At 36.0% G+C, this 19994-nt stretch overlaps 1 protein-coding gene across 1 annotated transcript; it reads right to left on the reverse strand.

The window, feature by feature from the left end:
- Nucleotides 1–9730: 9730 nt before the first annotated feature.
- Nucleotides 9731–10336, reverse strand: LOC126759313 (VID27-like protein). Its single transcript, XM_050474046.1, has one exon. It carries the CDS (start codon nucleotides 10334–10336, stop codon nucleotides 9731–9733), a length of 606 nt encoding a protein of 201 aa, XP_050330003.1.
- Nucleotides 10337–19994: the final 9658 nt, after the last annotated feature.

Genomic DNA, 19994 nt, shown 5'->3' on the forward strand with positions numbered 1-19994 from the left:
GCCGCGAAACTATTACGACTAAAGCTACTAAGGAGAATAACATAACATAAGTTTAATTGATCGGTGTAAATACAAGATCGTGGGCTTACGTCACGGTACTCTCCGTACTTGCTTTAGCCGTAGTAGTTTCGAGACACCTTGACGCCGATCTAGATATAGCTATCTTGAAAGAACATAGACCAAAAGACTAAATATCCCGAATGAAGCGCGATGTGTTTGTACAGCATTTGTTCACTCTGAACTACAACCGCATATGTGAGACCACTTCCCTGCAAGGTTTTGTTTAAGCGCCATTCGAAGAAGGTTAAGCGTCTCTTCGTGGCCGTCAACTGAGGGGGAATTAAGTAAAAGTTAAAAATAGAATTCAGCTGGTGAACCTACATCGAAGCAGACGAGTACTGTCTTATTGATCAGAAGAGTTTCTGATTTCTGGGATTCACAAGAAGTGATCTACATCGACTCAGCCAATTCAACGCAACATTGCAGAAAAAATGGGCTCTATTTGGGAGAGCCCTTCGAACGTGACAAGGCACCGAATAACACTTCTGTCAACGGTGCGCCTAAACTGGTCATATCACATTTCGAATTTGCTGTAGCATCTACTGTATCCTCCCGATTTGGCTTGGTTCGACTTTTTTTTGTTAACAACCTTTAAGAGTATATAACCGAGTAGAAATTCTAATAAAATGTGTGCGGAGATTGTCATCGCGGGGATGACCTTTAATTAATAAGTTGTAACCTTGTAATGAATTTTTTGTTATATAAATAAAATGTCTAATCAAAAAAAGAAACAATGTTAACTTCGGTTGTTCAGAAGCTAAATATCCTTCATAAATATAATATATTATTTGCAAGAACTTGATTTTGTTCGACCAGTTTGAACGGCAGCTCTATGCTATAGTGATTGAATCTGAAAAATTTCTTCAAATATTATTTCATTGCCTTGGATAAAAATTCATACCAAATTTCGTGAAGGTATCTTGCAAAATGAAAAAGCTGTCCATGAAAGAACTTGTTTTGATCGCTATATGTATATATTTTATAGTGTTTCCCACATTTTGTTCAGGGTGTTATAAACTGCAAGGCGAGCTAAAATATGAATGGTGATCCATTTCAAGGTTCCTTACTTTTTTTTAAGAAAAACCGCAGAAACTTCAAATTTAATGGGAAATGTTTATTATCATTCGAAAAAATATTCTTTGGCATTTATTCCTTGTAGATATTTTTTCAAATGCTAGCCGCGGCTATGGCTCAGATGTTCTATCCGTTCAGCGCATTTTTGATGACTCGTTCAATCATTTCGACTGGTAACTGGCTAATAACACGTATGAAGGTTTGCTCCAAGGCCTGAATCGAAGCGGGATTATCCCAATAAATTTTAGACAGGAAAAAATTTGTGTGAGACGTGGTGGCCAATCGACTGTCTGATCACCGAAGTATTCTCTAAGTAAGCTCATAAGTAAATCATTGATTGATGCGATGTGTGGAAAGTGACACCGTCTTGTGGAAACCAAGTGTCGCCGAGATCAGGAGATTAAATTTCAGAAATCCAATAGTCGGTTATCGTGGAGCGATAACGGTCGCTATTGACGGTTACGTTCTCACCGACATCATTTTTAAATAAATGGGAATCGATGTTTCCACCGGTCGACAAACCGCACTAAACATTTTTCTGCATAAAATCGCAACTCTGGGATCTCTTTAGATTGCTATTCTTCCCAAATTCGCAAAGTTTGCCTGTTTACATACTGATGGAGCTCATTTCTGCCTCATCGCTACAAAAATTTTGGCTCGAAAATGTCGGATCTTCCTGAAACTTTTCAAGAGCACATAGAGCGAAAGTATGTCGCTTGGGAAGATCAAGCGGCTTCAGTGCTTAAACTAGCAGTATTTTGTACGTTTTCAATTTAAGATTTCCAGGTAAAATACGCCAAGTTATTCTAAACGTCAGTCAAGTTGCTGTGAACAGCGGATAGTCTTCGTTTACATTCTCAGCTACGGTTGCTATATTTTCTTCTACTGCTTTCATTATGATCTGAGCAATTTTCGATTTTAACGCCCAAGCTACTACGTGAAGGGGAAAGCCGTTACATAACTCGTATTAATTATAACGCCAATTAAAAAAGAGTTAAAATTTTGTTTGCAAAAGTTTGCAGACGATCGAAAGATGTATTTCAATAAAAAAATGTATATCACCGTGAATAGATTTCAATATCTTTGTATAATTTTTAAAGATCACATATGTGAATAATAGTAAACTTTTGTCATTTTAATCGCAATTGTATGTTATGATAATTAGTACATATACCGAATACAGCGTATATTCATATTCCTGAAATCAGTTCTTTAAGAAGAAAAAATGTAAACTTTGGTTGCACTGAAGCTAAAATACTCTTAAGGACGTGTGTAAATTTTTAGATCGATATCTGAAAAACTGTGGGACTAGGTTGGGAACATGCAGACAGACATACTTGGCTAAGTGGATTTAATGAGTAATGAAATGTTCAAACGCAGTTGGCTTGCATGGCGCATAAGTTTCGTTTGTGGTTTTCTGAAGGTGTATATACAAATATTGTGGCTATCGTTCACTACGCGTTTTTCACTCCCAGATAAGTACAATAATTTGCTAACTAAACTTTATTTGACCAGATTTTTTTAATTTGGAAATTATTCATACAAATTTCTCAGTCAATGAATTCTGTTTAAGAGAAACATGAAACAACTACATATTGAAGCGTTTTTCGAATGAAGGTTCGAAGAATTTGAAATGCCCTTTATGCGTAATGTCACATGTATGCATAATAGTTTTGGGAGTTAGGGGGCTATCGACCGATTTCGACTGCCTGTGGATCAGAGTTGCCACTTTTCAGGAATTGTTCCATGCAAAATTTGTTTAATGTATCTTCATTTAAGTTGAAGGTAATATTTATGGTTTTGTTCGTTCGAGACCTAAAGCTCTATTAACAGTATTGTCTACAAGGCTTTAGAATTCAAGAGCTTTACGTTTTGTTGAATGAATTCAAAAATCAGTAGTGGCAGGGCGTGCATATGACCTTCTTCCATCCAGAGTGTCAATGAACAACAAGGTCGACAAATATGTATATTATTATTGCAGTTATTGTTTACATCCAACAACTTAAAACGCTTTCCTAATATTTCTGGAAAAATATTGTATTCGTATTAAAGCGTTTCCAGTGGTTTCAATCAGTGTTCTTTGAAGACTTTCCTCACTTCTTATCTTCTTATCTATGAAACATCAAAATTAAATTGTCTCACTTAATTTGCTGAGACGACTTTGAAATCTTATGAGCTCCATATAACAATTTTGAGTTGAATGGTATATTTGGTGATTGAGATACAGCACTTTATGCATTTCCGTTTAACTTCGTTTGGTGAGGTTAGTAAGGTCCGATTATTACAAAACGTTGATTCAGATATGGCTTGTGCTGTTTCAGTTTTAAATCTTCAGACAGAATTCCACAGAATTCTGTGGTTTTGGAGAAAGTAATTGTGCGAGAAGCTTTATAAAAGCAAAGCTAATGCATTTGCATAGTCAGTATTGAACTTGCTATTAGTCCGTGCACTTGCAGCCTTATCTTGAGGGTGGAGATTCATATTTCAGAACACAAAATCGTCTATAAATCAACATGAAAATTATAGTCGTGGCTGTGGTATTTACCATTCTTGCCTCAATCGTTGACAGTCGCGAAATATACGGATTAAAGCCAAATTTGAGGAACGGCACTGAGAAAAGAATGGAAATGCCATATTACGGAGACAGTGAAGAGTACGGAGACAGTGAAGAGAACAGAGACAGTGAAGAGAACAGAGAAGTTTCAGAACCTAATTCTGAAGAAGAGGAGCAGAGAGAGGAGAATGGTTTACCCAGTGACGAAAAGGATTTTTGGAAGAAAACTTTTTTAGAGTATGTGAACCTCATGGAGTTTCTAAAAAACTCGGAAATTAATGAAAATTAGACGGGGACAAAGAAGAGTACGATGACAGTGAAGAGTACGATAACAGTGAAGAGAACGGAGAAGTTATAGAACTTAACTCTGAAAGAAAGGAGCAGAGAGAGGATGGTTTAACCAGTAACGAAAGGGATTTTTAGTAGAATTTTTTGAGAATTGGAATTTTGGGTTTATTTGAACCTCTTCTAAAAAACTTGTAAATTAATTAAACGTTATTTACATTTATATATATAAAGAGTTATGCCACTTTTCGTTGTAATTTTATAAATAAAAAACGGTCTCATTTATCCAAACCATATCTTTAGGATTTGTTCGGACTATTTAGTAGATGGTTCATGTTTGCATAAAATTTATTATCATTCGAAAGAACATTCTTTGGCATTTATTCCTTGTAGATATCTTTTTCAAATATTAGACGCGGCTACACTTCAGACCGTCAATCCGTTGAGTGCATTTTTGATGACTGGTGAATGACACGTGTGATGGTTTGCTCCAAGGCCTGAATCGAAGCGGGATTATCCCCATATACTTTAGACTTTACATACAGGAAATAGTCTAACGGTGTGATATCACACGATCTTGGTAGCCAATCGACCGGCCCGAAACGTGAAATTATCAGCTCACCGAAGTCTTCTCGCATTAAAACCGATGATTTCACCGGTCCACAAACTACCTCAAACCATCGATTTTTCTAGACAAAATGACAGCTATTGAATCCCTTCATGTTGGTTTTCTTCCCAAACGCATCAATTTTGCAGTTTACATACTCATTGACCCAGAAATGAGCCTCATCGCTGAACAAAATTTGGCTCGAAAACGTCGGATCTTCTTGGAACTTTTCAAGAGCCTATTGAGTGAATCGATGTCACTTGAAAAGTCAATCGGCTGCAGTTCTTGTACACGCTTTCAATTTAAAATATCCATGTAAAATGCACCAAGTCGTTCCATACGTCTGTCCGAGTTGCTGCAAACGGAATCAACTATCCATAGTCTTCGTGTACATTCTCAGCTACGGCTGCTAAATTTTCTTCATTTCGTACTGGACATGGTCTATTCAGTCGAATATAGACCGATTATGTGACCATAAGTTGAGCGAAGCGCGCTAAACACGTTCTTAACGGAACGTAATTTTTCGTAATAAAGTTGAACGATTTGTAAACGTTGTTCAGGCGTATGTCTGTAAATGACGAAAAGCCGTAGTAAACTTAAACAATACTAAATAAAAATAACATGACAGCTTGATATGATTCACGCGTGATCTGTCAAAAAAGGCTATTGAAAAAAGTACCTCCAATTGGATTATCAGTTATATTTTGCTCAGGGTAAAAAACTTATGTCACCGAACAGACCGTACAGTAAACTAGTACGTGCTCCAATTAAATTGTAAATAATTCGGGTTCTAAATATCTGAATGTATCTTAAATTCAATCTCTTTATACATTTTCCAAACCATGTGGAAATTTCCTCAAAGTCATGTACATTTTGTGATGGTTTAACTTTAGGTCAGATGTTTCCGTTTTTAGCTAGTTCTATTGTAAACTATTTTGTAGTAATATTTTTTTAATGATAAAGTAAAATTTGTTTTTTTTTTCTGAAAATTCATTCCACCTAAGACTGATTAAATTAGCAACTAATTTTTACCTACAAGTGAAAATTGGGAATAAGTTAAAAATTGCATTAATAAGAGAAAGCTAAATGCCTATGAATTAAAATTGTCTTTATAGTACAGAAGGAACCTTGGCATTACCTGCATGATATTGAGATACATTATTTACATATTTATTTAGAACCACAATAAATAGAACCTAAAAGGCTAGAACATAAAAGTTTTATAAACTGCCATTCAGGGTTACATAGTCATCAAAATGCAATTAACTTAAGGGGCTATACCAGTGTGACACTTTCAGAAAATTTTTTTTTTTTTTGCTTTTTCGATAGTTTATATATTCAAAAATATCCTGTGAAATCGGTGAGGTCGTATCTTAAATAGTTTTTGAATGGCAGCGTTCTAAATAGCGACCGCACAGAGGTGCAAACTTTAAACGCGTTTTTCTCGAAGCGACATTTTTCAAAATTGCTGACATTATAACTCAACGAGAAATTGACCGATCGACTTCAAATTAAAACTGAATATAGCTGAACACATTTGCTATACAATAGACTACGATCTTTTTGATTGGTTGAAAATTGTCGATTTGACATTAAAAAAACGACCATTTTTTTCGTGAAAAAAAAAAACGATTTTTTTTTTCAAAATTACGCCATTTTCTTAAGTTTAATAAACATTCAGAATTTTTTTGTTTCAGCTACTCAATCGACCGGAATCATGTCAGCAGTTGAGGCACTTTTTTTTCGGCACTTCCTCAGACAGCACATAACTCCCTTATTTTTCAATATTTTTGTAAAAACAAATTTTTTTAATATAGCTAAAAATATACTTTATTACGTCCATAGAACATCGAAACATTCAATCTTGTACTTTCTTTTAAAAAAATTCACGAAAATCGCCTAATTTTTCATGCGTCACACTGGTATAGCCCCTTAACATCACTTTTCGATAAGTTTACAGAAGAAGGGAAAAACGATATGAAATAGAAACAAATTTATTGTATATTGATACAAAATTTTGGTTTTGGTTATCATTTGGGTATGTCCGATAGCAGAATTTTTAATATTGATTTTTTGATGAAACGTTGAATTTGAGGTGGCGATATGTAATTATCTTACTTAAGACTTAAGCAACAAACTCACTTATCATTGAAGATACTATAAACTGTTTTCGCTCCGAGCTAAAACTTATTAAAATAAGAAGATTGGAGTTCTAAATAATTTCTGTGAGATTAAATATATTGTTAAGCAACAGCTCAGCTTAATATATAAACATGTGGGCAAGCAAATAAGAATCAGAAATGACGCGAGCCAAAATATGAAACATCTGCCCAGCGTGCACAGGATATGAGCTGCATGAAAATTGATACTACGCAACATGCGACATAGAGGGAAGTCCACTATGGCACCCATGCTATAATTATATAGTTTGCGAATACCAAAAAAAAAACTAAAATCATTACTATATGTAGTTATGAATAAATTCAATTGCGCAATGCAAAATGATGAATTGTGCAGATTGTTAAGCAACGACACGGGTATATAATTCACCACTCAAAACTCAAAATGGATTCGCAGCGTAATCAGAAACGCATCCATCAGTGGCACTTCCGCTTAACGACAAAAGATCGAGATTGGTAAATGCAGGGTATGGCTAAATACCCTGCTTCTTACGTACCCTAGCAGCAAAAGCACCAAACGAGTTGACAAATACCGCCAGTACACATTATTTCCAGTTTTACATTTTTTTTAATATTTTCTTATTAAATAAACACGAAGTACTCAAAGGATTCGTTGTGCACCCTGGGTGCTTAGCACTGATTTGTTGTAAAAATAAAGGGGAATGTATGAGTGGCACAATGAGTAAATAAACAAAATAAAATGGGTGCTAAATGTGTATATACACAGACTCACAAATATATACATACTACATATAGGCAATATGAAAGAACTTCCGCTCGACGGCAATGTCTATAATTACATTAAAGTCCGCTTTCAATGGAAAAATTGTAATTTAAGAATAAATTACTTGAAAGCTTGAACCCTGTTAGCTATTTCTCCCGTTAAATGGAGTTTGTAACGGGTTCACAAATTCTGCCTAACCACACACGAAAATTTTTTATTTTTACTAACTTATGTACGAGTATGCATAAGAATTCCATAAAAAAAATTTGAAGTATTGGATTTTAATAAATACAAATTTCTACTTAACAAACCACTTAATACAAATGGCATTACCGCTGTAAATCCTTTTACGGATAATCCGAATAAATTCATATAAATGTGTAAAATTGAACCGAATCACAATCGCATTTACAAATAACCATGTAACTGCCTTAGTACTTACTTCCCTCCTACTTACTTAATTTGCTTTTGATTTTTTTATTAGCGTAACCCACATACAAATGCATTTGGACAATAGCAACATTTCCGGTTTGACATATGACAAAAATGCTTGCCCTCAGCCCAACAAAAAAGGATGCAAACGCATAAAGGAGATTTCCCAAATGTTGTTGTATGCCATACGCTACTAGCGTTCTTTACAACACCAAATGGACCCCTGTACAGTGGGCGTTACGTGTGTTACGCCCACTTAAAACTCAAATCACTACGAATTGTGAGGTGCGAGATCCTTTAATAATAATCCTGTTTCATTGCAATTCCGCTCTTCAGCACATTTACGTAGATTTCAATTTTATTCCACTAATTCTGTACTTACTTTATGTACGTTATTAATCGAATTGTTGTATTTAGCACACTATATGTCCTGTGCGATCTGTACATGGTATGTCGGTTGGTGGAAGTTGTTCCGGGAGCGTCAGCTGAAGGTTGTATGCACTCTTTGCAATGCTATGGTTATAGGTAAGTAACCAGTCGTCCGAGCGCTACTGGGCGTATACGGTGAGCGACTTCACACATGCATACAAACATATCAAGTATATGCTTGCATGTACATACATACAGACATATGCATATGTACAAGGAAATATTCATGCGCGCGTGCGTACAGTACTCGCCCAGTCAGTTTGTCAGTTTATACGGCAGTCAGTTATCCGACCAACCAACCAGCCGGCCTACCGTTCTGCCTCTATTACCCGCCTCTCGGCCAGCCTTCAAATAATTTTCGCTATAGGGCTATAGGAGGTGTACGAACGTAGGCATGCGCACAACTGTCGTATTCAATGTTGGCGATTTTTTCTCTTTAAATTCAACCGTTCTTTTCGCTATTTATGAGTAATTGTTTATATTCGACAGGCTAGGCTCTACGTCATGGAACGTGCTGCCGATGCATTATATGATTGCATTATTTGAAGCTGATTAGTTGCATTGAATTCTTGGCTGGATGCAATGGCCCGAAGGAGTTCATAATTTTATGCATTTCCTGCTCACATTTTCAACTTCTGTGAGGAAATTCAATCGACTTTGTATATTTTAAAGCAGTTTTGCAGCAACCGTACAAAATACGGCTTGTGCAAGAAATCAAGTCATCTGTCCATATTCCCTCAAAAATGATGCCAGTGAAAACGTAACCGTCAATGGCGACCGTTATCGCGCCACGATAACCAACTATTTGATACTTGAAATTGAAGCTCATGATCTCGGCGATATTTGGTTTCGACAAGACAGCGCCACTTCCCACACAACGCATCGATCAATGGATTTAATGAGAGAAGACTTCGGTGAGCTGATAATTTCACGTTTCGGGCCGGTCAATTGGCTACCAAGATGGTCATCATGTACCATTGGCCAGTTACCGGTTGACATGCTCGAACGATTCATCAAAAATGCACTCAACGGATTGACGGTCTGAAGTGTAGCCGCGTCTAACATTTGAAAAAGATATCTACAAGGAATAAATGCCAAAGAATGTTCTTTCGAATGATAACAAATTTTATACAAACATAAGCCATCTACTAAATAGTCCGAATAAATCCTAAAGATATGGTTTGGATAAGTGAGCCCGTTTTTTAGTTATAAAATTACAACGAAAAGTGGCATAACTTTTTATATGTATAAATGTCAATAATATTTATACACTAGTTTACAAGTTTTTTAGAAACTCCAAGAGGTTCAATCAAACCGAAATTTCTAATTCTAAAAAGAAATCTACTAAAATCCATTTCGTTACTGATTAAACCATCCTCTTTCTGCTAATCTTCTTCGGAGTTAGGTTCTGTAACTTCTCGGGTTTCTTCATTATCACCGGACTCTTCATTATCATCGTACTCTTCACTGTATCCGTACTCTTCACTAATTTCCGAGTTTTTTAGAAACTCCATGAGGTTCACATACTCTAAAAAAGTTTTCTTCCAAAAATCCTTTTCGTCACTGGTTAAACCATTCTCCTCTCTCTGCTCCTCTTCTTCAGAGTTAGGTTCTGTAACTTCTCCGTGCTCTTCACTGTCTCCGGACTCTTCATTGTCATCGTATTCTTCACTGTCTCCGTACTCTTCACTAATTTCCGAGTTTTTTAGAAACTCCATGAGGTTCACATACTCTAAAAAAGTTTTCTTCCAAAAATCCTTTTCGTCACTGGTTAAACCATTCTCCTCTCTCTGCTCCTCTTCTTCAGAGTTAGGTTCTGTAACTTCTCCATTCTGTTCACTGTCTCCGTACTCTTCACTGTCTCCGTAATATGGCATTTCCATGCTTTTCTCAGTGCCGTTCCTCAAATTTGGCTTTAATCCGTATATTTCGCGACTGTCTACGATTGAGGCAAGAATGGTAAATATCACAACCACGACTATAATTTTCATGTTGATTAATAGACGTTTTTGTGTTCTGAAATAGGAATCTCCACCCTCAAGATAAGGCTGCAAGTGCACGGACTAATAGCAAGTTCAATACTGACTATGCAAATGCATTAGCTATTATAAAGCTTCTCGCACAATTACTTTCTCCAAAACCACAGAATTCTGTGGAATTCTGTCTGAAGATTTAAAACTGAAACAGCACAAGCCATATCTGAATCAACGTTTTGTAATAGTCGGACCTTACTAACCTCACCAAACGAAGTCAAACGGAAATGCATAAAGTGCTGTATCTCAATCACCAAATATACCATTCAACTCAAAATTGTTATATGGATTTCATAAGATTTCAAAATTGCCTCAGCAAATTAAGTGAGAAAATATCTTTTTAATGATTCATAGAAAAGAAAGTGAGGAAACTCTTTGAAGGATAGTGGAAACGCTTTAATACGAATACAATATTTTTCCAGAAATATTGGGCAAGCGTTTTAAGTTGTTGGATGCAAACGATAGCTTCAATAGTGTTAGAGGTATTGATCGAGCTTATTCTTCCATGACACTCTGGATGGAAGGAGGTCATATGCACGCCTTGCCACTACTGGTATTTCATTTTATTGAACAAAACGTAAAGCTCTTGAATTCTAAAGCTTTGTAGACAATACTGTTAATAGAGCTTTAGGTCTCGAACGAACAAAACCATAAATATTACCTTCAACTTAAATGAAGATACAGTAAACAAATTTTGCATGGAACAATTCCTGAAAAGTGGCAACTCTGATCCACAGGCGGTCGAAATCGGTCGATAGCCCCCTAACTCCCAAAATTATTATGCATACATGTGACATTACGCATAAAGGGCATTTCAAATTCTTCGAACCTTCATTCGAAAAACGCTTCAATATGTAGTTGTTTCATGTTTCTCTTAAACAGAATTCATTGACTGAGAAATTTGTATGAATAATTTCCAAATTAAAAAAATCTGGTCAAATAATGTTTAGTTAGCAAATTATCGTGCTTATCTGGAAGTGAAAAACGCGTAGTGAACGATAGGCACAATCTTTGTGATTCAGAAACCTACACACGAAAGTCAATCGTCATACATACCAATTGCATTTGAACATTTCATTACCCATTAAATCCACTTAGCCAAGTATGTCTGTCGGTATGTTCCCGACCTAGTCCCACAGTTTTTGAGAAATCGATCTAAAAATTTACACGCGTTCTTAAGAGTGTTTTAGCTTCGGTGCAACCTACTAAACTGACAAAAGTTTACTAATATTCACATATGTGAACTTTAAAAAATTATACAAAGATATTGAAAATCTATTCCCGGTGATATACATTTTTCGTTGAAATACAGTTTTTGATCGACTGGAAACTTTTACAAAAAAATTATAACTCATAATTAATCGGCGTTATAATTGATACGAGTAGTTTAGGCATAAAAATCGAAAATTACTCAGACCATAATGAAAGCAGTAGAAAAGCGTTCGTTCTATAGGATTTTTGCGTTCATAATAACAATATATTTTTTGCTAATTACTATTTTCAGTTAACACAGTTTGTACCACTTTTTGTAAAAATTTGACGTAATTGTAAGAATTGTAGGTAATTATGGCTATAGTAAAATTCATATTGCAATATTGTAATATTTGCTATAACAAAAATGATAGAGGGAAACATATGCACGTATGTATATATGTATATAAATATTTATTTTTTATTTTTTTTTAACCTCACTAATTTCTAAACGAAAACAGGATCTCATGAACTCCAATGACAATTCTCAACTGCATTGACATACAAAAGCCACAATCGGTGACGTGAGAATAATACAAATACATAACGTATTAAAAAAAAGAGTTCGAAAGTATTATTATTAACAGCGCAATGCCAATCAATTGTCGTATAGGTAAATAGCAGGTTAGCAAGTCCCTCATATGCAACCCACAAACTGCACGCATTTTCCAGTTTATTAAAAAATGGCCATCTATGAGATACACGCATGCTCTTTTCTAGCGATATAATTGCTGAGTTGCGTGCAATTCAATGAATGCGACAAACCGACAACAAACGCAATAACGGACCGTGACAAAATGTGTTGTATGTAAAAAACGTACGTTACAACAACTGACGCAACAAATTTAATTTGAAATATGCATGCTAAAAAATTCGTAATTTAGAATATTATTGAAAATAACAAAATAATTTATTTATACAAATATTGAAAATATGTTATTGCATATGCTTCTAGATGTGTTATGTTTTTTAACACCACAGATCATGAATCAACCACAAAATAGTACTTCCGGTTATTTGAAAAACTAAGAACACTTAGGGGGGGAAATATGTAAAATTACCACATAATGTTGACATGCCATGACAACACTTTATTTCATCTACAAACTTCTAAAGTGTCTTTTGACTTGATTCTAAACGTTCAGTTTGTATGGCAGCTATATGCTATAGTGGTCCAATTTCGGTGGTTCCAACAAATAAGCGTCTCCTTGAAGAGAAAATACCAATATGTCAAAAACTGAGGGGCTTGTTCGCGTATATACCACGGGATGGACGGATAGACTGACATAGCTAAATCAACTCAGCTCAGCACATTGACGATTTATACTTTATACGGTTTCCGACATTTCTTTCTGGGTGTTACGAACTTCGTCGCAATCTTAATATACTCTGTTCAGGGTATACACATTTTCGGATGAAAGTGAATTCAGCTTCATTGTTCAACGAAATCTCGAATGAATTACAATCAACTTATTTTGAGCTGTTTATTAACTGTGGTCCCATTAGGCCCGTCTACGAACTTGTCCTTACTCTTTTACCAAGGATCAACTGTACTAAGTTTCCCGAAAATATCTTAATTTTCACTTAAGTTATCCCAACTAAATGCTAGTAAAAAATAGTAAGACGTTTTAATCCAAATTTACAGTTCGTATGACTGTCAGTGACATCTGTGACATCTCCAAATGTCACATCTAAATAATCATTAGTGTTTAGTACATACATATATGCTTTTCTTTCTGAAGTACATAAAGTGCTTTCAATGAATTTTACGATGAGTGAAATTATTCAAAAATGAAGATCTATTAAATTTTGTGTGTGTAATCAAATTTCTGGTGGCGAAACTTTCAGAATGTTGGAAAAAATTTTTGGTGACAATTGTTTATCGCGAGCAAGCGGTTTTTTGTTGGTACAAATTATTCAAAAGGTCGAGAAGTCGTTGACGACGAACCACGTCCAGGCCGGCCATCAACATCAACTGATGATCAACGCATCAACAAAATAAAGGAATTGGTGATTGAGAATAACAGTCAAAGATCTTATTGGCATCGTTGGAATATCAGAAGAATCAGTGAATATCAGTTTGAAAGATCATTTGGGCCTAAGAAAAATGTAAGCGCGATTGGTTTCAAAATCAATCATATTTTCCGAAAAACAACGTCGCTTAAAGTCTGCGAAATAATGCTTTTCAACTACCGCGATATTTAATAATCAATCGGCCGAATATTTGGCATATCGTCGTTATGAGACGACAACTCTTGTTTTTTGCACCACGATAATGCACCGTCACATACTCCATTGATGCTTCGTGAGTTTTTCGTTAAATTTTCAACCAATACCGTGCCACAACCACCGTAATCGCCTGATTTAGCTCCTTGCGACTTCAGGCCATTCAGCAAACTCAAACGACCGTTTCGGAGAAACCGTTTTGAATTAACATGAATCTCGATTTTGAAGAATAAATTGAGAATTTAAAAATTATGAACAAAGTCTTATTATTTTTTACTCAGTGTAGGATTTTCTTATTACGAGTATAAGCTATAAAAGTGTATTTCAAAATTAATGCTTAGAACACCCTAAAGTTATATAAAATTAATTTTTCGTTATTATTAACAACTGAATAATAAATATATAAATATAGATTACGCATTTAAAGTATATATGTACATAACTGAAATTTGTTGCTTGTGGTTTTTATATGCATACACTTATACAAATGTTTACCTAGAATAGTCAACAGTTGATTCTACTCTTTTTATAATTCAAATATAATATAGTAATTTGAGTGTTAAAATTTTAATCAAAATAAAACTAACAGTAGAGTAAGTCAAACATATGTTTTTGCAAATCAACGCCTCCTTGTTGAGCGTTTTGTTAGACATTTTGCAAAACCTGTTATTTGGCTCGTTCAGTCAACAGAGGGCGTGTGCAACAATAATCAACAATGGTGAATGGGAAAAGTATTAAATTATGTGTTCAAATGCATACGTGTGATTTTTAATGAGTGATGGGGTTTATTTTTTTGGGTTAGCAAACATCTCTCTTTGATATGTTAGCTCCTAATGCAAATCAAAGAAATCAAAAACATAAAAAATAAAATACTTATAGTAAGTGAAAGACACTGAGGAGTCCCGCAATTTAAACTAAAACAGAGGAAAGGCTATGCATTAGTTGAATATGGGGAAGAAGTCGAGCTATAAAATTGCACTTTTGGCAGGGATATACATTATGCTATGGGAAATCATCAAATTTTGATAAATTTGATCTTATGACGGAGTTTTTTAAACATATGGTTCTCGGAAAAAATAAAACGCATAAAATTTAATATTATGGCCAAGAATTTAACTTAATTATAAAGACAAAGATACGGGTTACATATATATTTTTAATGATAATTTGAGAGAACTGACCGTCGCTAAATTTTCAATCACTTTTTGTAGAAATTTGGGTCGTACGTCAGCAATAATGCGCCGAATATTCTCTTCCCAAGCGACAATTGTCTTGGGCTTATATGCGTCGACAAGCGACATCACATAAACCAACAAAAATTAGTCCAGCTACGCATGATAACACGCTCACCAAAAGTTGTCTTCAATAAATTGGTTGTTTCGTTGGCTGTTTGGTGTATAGCGTCGACTCAGACACGAAAAATTCTTTAATCGTGCTTATATGGCTATAACATTATTGCTGGGTTCATTTTTGGAAAAAAATTTGGACTAATTCCCTGTTTTGATATACTTTTTGGGGGTCCAACGACGTCGCAATAAAGGCTTATGGACTATTATCACTCCAAACAATTTTTTTTATTGACATAGCCATTCGACCAAAAGTGAGCTTCATGGCTGAACGAATTTGTTTTGTGAAAATCGTGATCACGTTTTGGGCTCATTTACCGAAAGTACGACGCGCTAGATTATCTTCGATCTGGATTTTGCTTTGAAACCAAGATTCTTCCGCAAAATCCCAACAGTTGCGCGCAATGGCGGTTGGCCTAACTCGGACTTTCTTCGATATCATGCTCCACAGTAGCAATTTCGTCTTGGATGAATACTGCAACTCTCTCAAATCATGCGTCTTAACCAAAAGAGTAAAAGTGGTGCGAAAGAGATCCATGGTTCCAAGCATTACTGACTTTTCTGGGCTGTAATGTGGACTGAATATTAGGCACTCGGTGGGAGCCAAACCATTGCTACGGTAATTAAATTGAGTAAACTTTTTTCTTATGAAATGGCAACCAAACTGAGTATAAATAAAGTAATAGCTGGCAAAAACCGCGAAAAAATGGAAGACCTCACGTCCCAAAAATTTACCAACATTTAAAGTATAAACATACGAAGAGTGGCGGAAGTTCATTACAGAGCTTGTCCGGAAAGTAATAGGACTGATTTTCTTCCGCCGCGACTGTACTTTGGATTCGGTAGAGGGCGTTCGCAGCTAATGAACGAGAGGCTGGTCAGCTGTCTCCGAGCACCTAGAGAGTCAGCACAAACATTTTCGCGCGACGTGTTTCTGTGAGTGGTGCAAGCCGAAAATGCAGCGTTCTTAAGAGCAGAGGTACGCTATTAAATTCTGTGTGAAAATCGGTAAATCTTCGACAGAGACGTTTGAAATGATCAAGCAGGCTTACCCAGATGTTGCTTTAGCAAGAAGTGTGTTTCGGTGGCACCAGACATTCTTGAAAAGCCGTGCCTAAATGAAAACGATGCTCATTGTCTTTTTTGACATCAAAGTCATCATCGGCTGGACAAACCGTCAACGCCAAGTTTTACGTGGAAGTCCTCAAGAGACTCATGCGAATGGTCAATCGGGTCCGACAAGACTTAGCAGCCGATTGGAAGTTGCGCCCCGGCTCACACCGCCTTTCTTGTGAACTGCTACCTAACCGCCATCCTAACGTTTCCGCAGCCGCCCTACAGCCCAGATGTGGCGCCCCCTGAATTTTTTAATTCCTTGCCTGAAAAGGGGATCCAAACAACATGCACCTCGGCTCTGAAGGCTGTGTCGGAGAATGCCTTCCGTGACGCCTTCATTGCTTACAAATCGTGCTGGCAGCGCTGCATCGACTCAAAAGGAGCCTATTTTGAAAGTTTTTAGTTTTTCTCTTTAGAAAACAAAAAGTTTTAACAAATACATATTTCATAATTTGACATTGCAAGATTAGCTTTAATACCAGGTACTGCATTATAATGTTTAATTCAACTCACATTAGTTGAAAATAAAATGAACCAAATTAAAGACATTTTTATTAACCATTCAGGTGTCACTAATGAATTTACCGTCAGCATTCAAAGGCATTCAAGTGCACTAATTTCAACCCATTGATAAAGTGTTAGCAAAACAACTTTTGTTGGTCAACAACAGAGGCCGCGGCAACAGCAGTTAGTCGCCAGTAATTAAATTAAAAAACAAAAACACACAAAAAGTAGTAGCATGAATAGGAACAGATTTATGTATGACATTGTGAATAAAATATAATTTTCAATAAACAAATAGCACGGCGTTGAAAACTTTGGCAAACAAGCTTCTATAGCAGAAAGCACAAAAACAATTAAGCAAACACAATTTTTAACTGAATGCATAAATACATACTCCATGCAATACAGCGTTACTTTGGCTGATAACCACGTGTGCCACATGCCACATGCAGTGTTTTTGTCTGCTACAAACTGCGGCTTCATTCAGCGCTGCTGCAGCAGAAGTCAAACACCAAGCAACGGCAATAACACGCACAACAATAGTTTAACTATACAACTTCTCTTGACAACAAACCACAAAATATTGCCGCAAGGAGCAGGGAATCGTTATGCGGAGCTCTTGAACGCACCAAGCGCTACACTTTTGTGTTGCCTGCGCTGCCTTGTCATTTATCCACCACATGTCCTGGTCGTCGCATCCTGCCTGCGTTCGCATTTCATTTGTGCTTTTATATTATGTTCACTTTTAATTGTTTGTGACTGCAATATAAATTAGTATAATAAGAAAATTTTGCCCGCTATTAGGCATCACAACGCGAAGGTACAGCCACAGCGTTGTTCCATCCTTTTGCATTTTCCCAGCAAATATAAAGATCTATTTTAGAAAACACAGCATCATTACCCGAATTAATGCCCAAAATCTACACAACTACTCACTTTCGTTTATATGTGCGCAAGTATGAGTAGAAGTGTGTGTGTGTGTACTGTACAATATTGTCTTTTAACAAATTGATATTTATGTCCGTGCCACATTTGTGCCGCTCAATTGTCACCCCATAAGAACAAAAAAAAAAGTGATACAGGAAAACATTTGCTCATACTCACACACAAAAGTGTATGCGTAAACATTTGCAAAGTCAATTTGTCAATTGCCATAAATACATCTACAAGCGGTGTGATGTGATATTGAGAATGGTGTGAATATGTTGAGCTCATAGTGATTATCAAAAAGCAAGCGCAGAACCGATTACTCTCGATCGCGTATCACCGACTACCGTCAATATTATGGCGTTCATTGGGAGTAAATTATTACAGTTTATCATTTAAAATAGGCACCGTTGGTACAGGTATTCCATTGATGGAGAAAAAATATTTAGTAGAAAAAACTTTTGTGGCGCATATATGAAAATAATCACCAAATTTAGCGATATCTCGAATTATGTCACATTTTTCGCGAGACTACAGTGTGACCTTCATTGGTAGATTTTCTTACGTGACGGGTCCCGAACGCAGCGCACAACCCTGAGGAGGGATGTTTCGCCTTCTCTCTTTAGCTCGCCTTCGAACGGATGTTCTTAGGCTACCCAGAGGATACTTGGTCAAAGACCGGAAGTCGTGAGCTGCTTGAGTCATATGTGAAAGAATCGAAACTTTCCTCACTTGCGTGAACTTCTACACATGACTCCATCTTCCTTATATGAACTTCCTACTGGTTTAGAATATTTGATCAGCTACTGCAAAGAGCAAAAAATTTCAAAAAGTCTGTTTATTTAAATAACCCGATTACTTACGAAATCAATGGCTAACAGCATTAACATTCCCAAATGTGTAACTTTTGAGTAATAAACACAACTGACAAATTTCACCGATAGCCTGCTGTGTCATTAACACGAAGTACTTTTACCAGCCAATATTATCGATACCCACATACTAAATGACACCATGAAAAAATCCTATTGTGTCATAGGATTGTAAGCGCATTGCATATTAAACCTTCGTAGAGGAAATTGACCATTGACAAAAGTCAAAAATGACACATAAAAAAATATTGAATAGCATTCATACATATTACCGCATTGCCGCATCGCTATTGTTATTTTTCGATTGTCACTTTGGTTGGTATCAATTGCTTGGCAAACAATAAATTTACCCTAACGTGCATTTTCGTTTTACCTATGTATGTATGTATGTTACTTTCAATGTTGTAAAAAATGGAACACAACGATGCCGTTACAGACACAAGTTAATTTAACGACTCCAGCTTCCTCATTTTCAGCGCTTCTATGCAAGCGCATTGATAGTGGAGACGCAATTTTTTTTTTTGCAATTTTTCAAAATATTTTTTCTCTGTAATTTTTCGGGTTATTCAAAGCAACAAAAAAAACAAAAACAAAATAATAGCGAAATAGAAAAATTCCTTTTTTAAAATGGATATATTTGATCGTTCATTCAAACCCTTACTAAAAATAAGACTTCGATTCAGCAAGCGTTGGAGAGCAATTAATCCAAGAAACTATGCCGGCCTTTTGGCAACATAGTGGCAACTTTTCGCCGACCTGTGTTGCACTCAATATGCGTTCTTTAATTGAATTGTTCAACCTTTTAATTGACTTTTCTCGCAATAATTCCGTTGTTGCACGTGCTGTGTTGCACGTTGCGCCGTCCTGCTGGAACCAGATGTTGTCAAGATCAACTTCTTCCAATTGTGGCCATAATCCATAGTTGGTAATCACCGAATTATACCGCTCTCCATTGACAGATGTCACCAGCTTCAGTTCGAAAAAATACGAACCGATGATTCCACCAAACCAAAAACCACACCAAACTGTCAGTTTCGGCGAATGTAATGGTTGTTCATCAATAATTTGTGGATTTTTTTCGCCCCTGAATCGACAGAGAAGTGAAAGTGAGTCCCATCGGAGAAGATGATTTTCTTAATTACTTCTTATTATTTTGATAATAAATTTGAATAATTTGTAAACGTTGTTCTTGTGTATATTTTTCCATGATGAAATACAACGAAAAATAGTTACAGATCATGACATATTAAAAATGACCGGAATGGTACTTAGAAATCCTTTCATCCCTGTTGGATAATCCGATAGTTTGAAGTTGAAGAATGTATAACAACTAAGTATTGAATTTTGCAGATATTTAATGTCTCTCACATCAAC

This window comes from Bactrocera neohumeralis, chromosome 5, assembly GCF_024586455.1.
Source record: "Bactrocera neohumeralis isolate Rockhampton chromosome 5, APGP_CSIRO_Bneo_wtdbg2-racon-allhic-juicebox.fasta_v2, whole genome shotgun sequence".
NCBI classification, from domain to species: Eukaryota; Metazoa; Arthropoda; class Insecta; order Diptera; family Tephritidae; genus Bactrocera; species Bactrocera neohumeralis.

Excerpts from the sequence above, each read along its gene's own strand:
- LOC126759313 (XM_050474046.1), bottom strand. The coding sequence starts at position 10,336 with ATGAAAATTATAGTCGTGGTTGTGATATTTACCATTCTTGCCTCAATC.